At 32.7% G+C, this 2,940-nt stretch overlaps 1 protein-coding gene across 1 annotated transcript in view; it reads right to left on the reverse strand.

The window, feature by feature from the left end:
* LOC106110982 (nuclear receptor coactivator 7) overlaps window positions 1-2,940 on the reverse strand; it is a 48,285-nt gene that overhangs the window by 13,649 nt on the left and 31,696 nt on the right. The window contains exons 12-13 of the mRNA XM_013292950.1: window positions 2,874-2,938; window positions 1,504-1,618 (exon numbers count right to left, since the gene is read on the reverse strand). Coding sequence (XP_013148404.1) covers window positions 1,504-1,618; window positions 2,874-2,938 — 180 coding nt within the window. The remainder of the gene's footprint in view (window positions 1-1,503; window positions 1,619-2,873; window positions 2,939-2,940) is intronic.

The raw sequence follows: 2,940 nt of genomic DNA on the forward strand, positions 1-2,940 counted from the left end.
CCAGAGAACTACGTCTGGATAAATATCATACACATATTAATAATACCAATTTACAATAAATACATTAAAGTAAATCACAAAAAACATAGCATTTTTAAATATTAGAAAAATCCAATTTGCTGTACCTGTGGGAGAAATTAAAACTTATTAAGCCTGCAACGTGTTAAAAAAGATTCACTCAGTGACTAAAATAGAACATTAACGACATGCTGTTTACCGCCAAACAACGGCTTACATTAACAAGGTGCCAGTAAGATGATGATGGTGGGTGAATGGTAGGACAAAGGAAGCGTCCACTTTACCTAAAGTGTAAGAAACATAGTGACATGAATTAGCACCTCGCTATTCTCAAGCCTTCTATATTAAATACAAAAAAAACCTATACATTTATTCATCCAATGTGTAATATGGAATTAAGAGAAAACTCCTTTGTATTAAAGAGAAAGATATCAAATAATAATGGAAAAGTCTGGAAATTATTGCACCAACGTACTTTAATCGCGAAGTTACGTGGGTGTGTTACAATAAAAAATCATTAAATGACATTACAGCATAGATAAGACAAATATAGATCGATATCATCGAAAATGATAAATTAATTCAAATGAAAAGTTTATAGATAATAAAATAAAGCAAAAATTCTTGGCAATAATCGCGTGCGTTTAAAAGCAACAGTGTTTAGAGCCAAGTTTTACTTCGACATAGAAGTAAAATTCCACTGCCATGACACCTGTTGCACATATTGACATCCCTCTCACCCTTTTTAATAAAAAGGGAGAATAGTATAAAATATGTATTAATAACTGTTACGGGTGTGGAATTCTACGGTAGTAAATAATGTATTTTTTATATTTTTGAAGCAAGGCGTGTCGTATAGCGGTGCGCTAGGGGGCGACGGCGTCGACAATGATAATGATACAAACATCAGTCTAAATCCTCCCTAACACAGTACAACATGCAAACTGTCACATTATTTACAAAAATAAGCTCAACAATTGAATTCTGGATATAAAACTAAAATTCAAACGCTTCAGAAACAGTAGATAACAGACACAATCAGTGGATAGACCTAAATACAGAAAGTGGTAACGAAGAGGCAATATTGGACCGCAACGCTATTTACATCATTAACTAAATTGATTAAGTAAAATTAATTTGATTTCGAATTTAAATGATTACTTAATGAATCAAAAGTTTTTTTAGATTATTTTATACTTAAGCAATTTATAAAAATGATAAGAATCAAATCTAGCTCAAAATATTACACATTTATTATCTAAAATAAACTAGACTAGATTTTAACACGCTGAATTTGTGTAGAAAAATTTGGAATATAAAATCATCATTGAGGATAAAGCTTTAGTAAAATCAGCGCGCAAATCGATCTTGCGACAAAAAGTTACATTTAGAACCTAAAAGAATATAACTTTTTGTCTTTGGTCGTATGATGAACAAGTTGTGGTCCAATTTAGGGTTCCTTAGGCAACAATACAGGTATCGCACATCGAGTAGTCGGCACAGCGGGCTCACGTACCCCGGGGCGTCGTGCGGGGCCTCCTCCGACGGGGTCTTACTCAGGAACAAACCAGTACCGAACTCCACCAGGTTCATTGGAGAACTAACAATGAACGCAGTGGAATTGCAATTTAACGTCCATTCCGGTTAGCATCCACGGTAGCAAGGGAACAAATTTAGGAATTACTTAATAATTTTATACATCCAGGGTGCTTGCAAATCCAATTTTAAACAAGTATTAGTACAGATAACATAATATTAATATAATAACATGCTACGGTGAATACTTGTTTGGTTTACCCATGCAACTGGAGTTGGTGTTGCCATAAAATTGGTGTTTTGTAAAACTAATTGTTGACATAATAAAAATATATAAATAACAAATTTAAGACATTATTAGGACAAATTTGACAAACAATATTGATAAACGACAATGTTGCATATAATTATAATAAATGTTTGTGTTACAAAATAATTTGTAAGCAATGAGTTAACAAAATGTGTATTTACATCAAGTCGATTGTTTACTTATGATAACTGAATGTCAGTAACACGAATATTACGTTGACCGAGGTCATAGGGATTTCAACTCTAAATTTAGTACTCAGTAAAATATTAGGATTTAAAAACATAACCAAAAAATTACCGAAATATTATGCCAATTTTTTTTCTTTTATAATCAACCAGACAACACTTATATTAAAAGATCTCACTATAGTGAAATATGTTTTTTTTTTATACAGAGTACAGATGTAAAAGAGGATATGCTTAAGAAAGGAGTGGATTCAGATATGACGGCTGATAGATGCATGGAAGAGCAGCACATACTGTGCCGACCTCCGTAAGGGATAAGGGCAAGTTGATGATGATTTATACAGAGTACAGATTCATTTGTTCTACTGTTCTCTGTTCGACTGAAAACGACCGTCCGTTATTTTCTAGAGTTTTTTCAGTGTTGTTTGGTCGGCATTTTAATTTAGGTTAAATCAGGTATCAAAATTTGTTACGACTAAAAAGTTTAAACGTATAAAATATGTTTAGAATGTGATTAGATATGATAGGTGGCGATCGTAAAGTTGTTTGTGTTATGTTAGATGTAGTCCGGGGGTCAAGAACTGATACGATAATCCCTCTTAATGAGGTAAACATGTCTGCGACTTCCTAATTGGAATCAATTGTACACATATGGAAATTTTACTTAATGATAACTAAATCTAATTAATAGTAACTTTTTTTAAGCCAATACGAGATCATGTGATGTTAAGTAACGTGGTATGTATTATTTTACACCGCACATATGTTTAGTAATATTATATACCAATAATGCTAGTCGAGAATCACAAAATAAGTATACATACCTGTTAAATACTTTAGAGAAGACGCTAGTATTATGGCTGTCTGCGGAGGTGGGCAGCGAGTCAGCCT

This window comes from Papilio polytes, unplaced genomic scaffold (assembly GCF_000836215.1).
Source record: "Papilio polytes unplaced genomic scaffold, Ppol_1.0 DF824180.1, whole genome shotgun sequence".
Taxonomy (NCBI): domain Eukaryota; kingdom Metazoa; phylum Arthropoda; class Insecta; order Lepidoptera; family Papilionidae; genus Papilio; species Papilio polytes.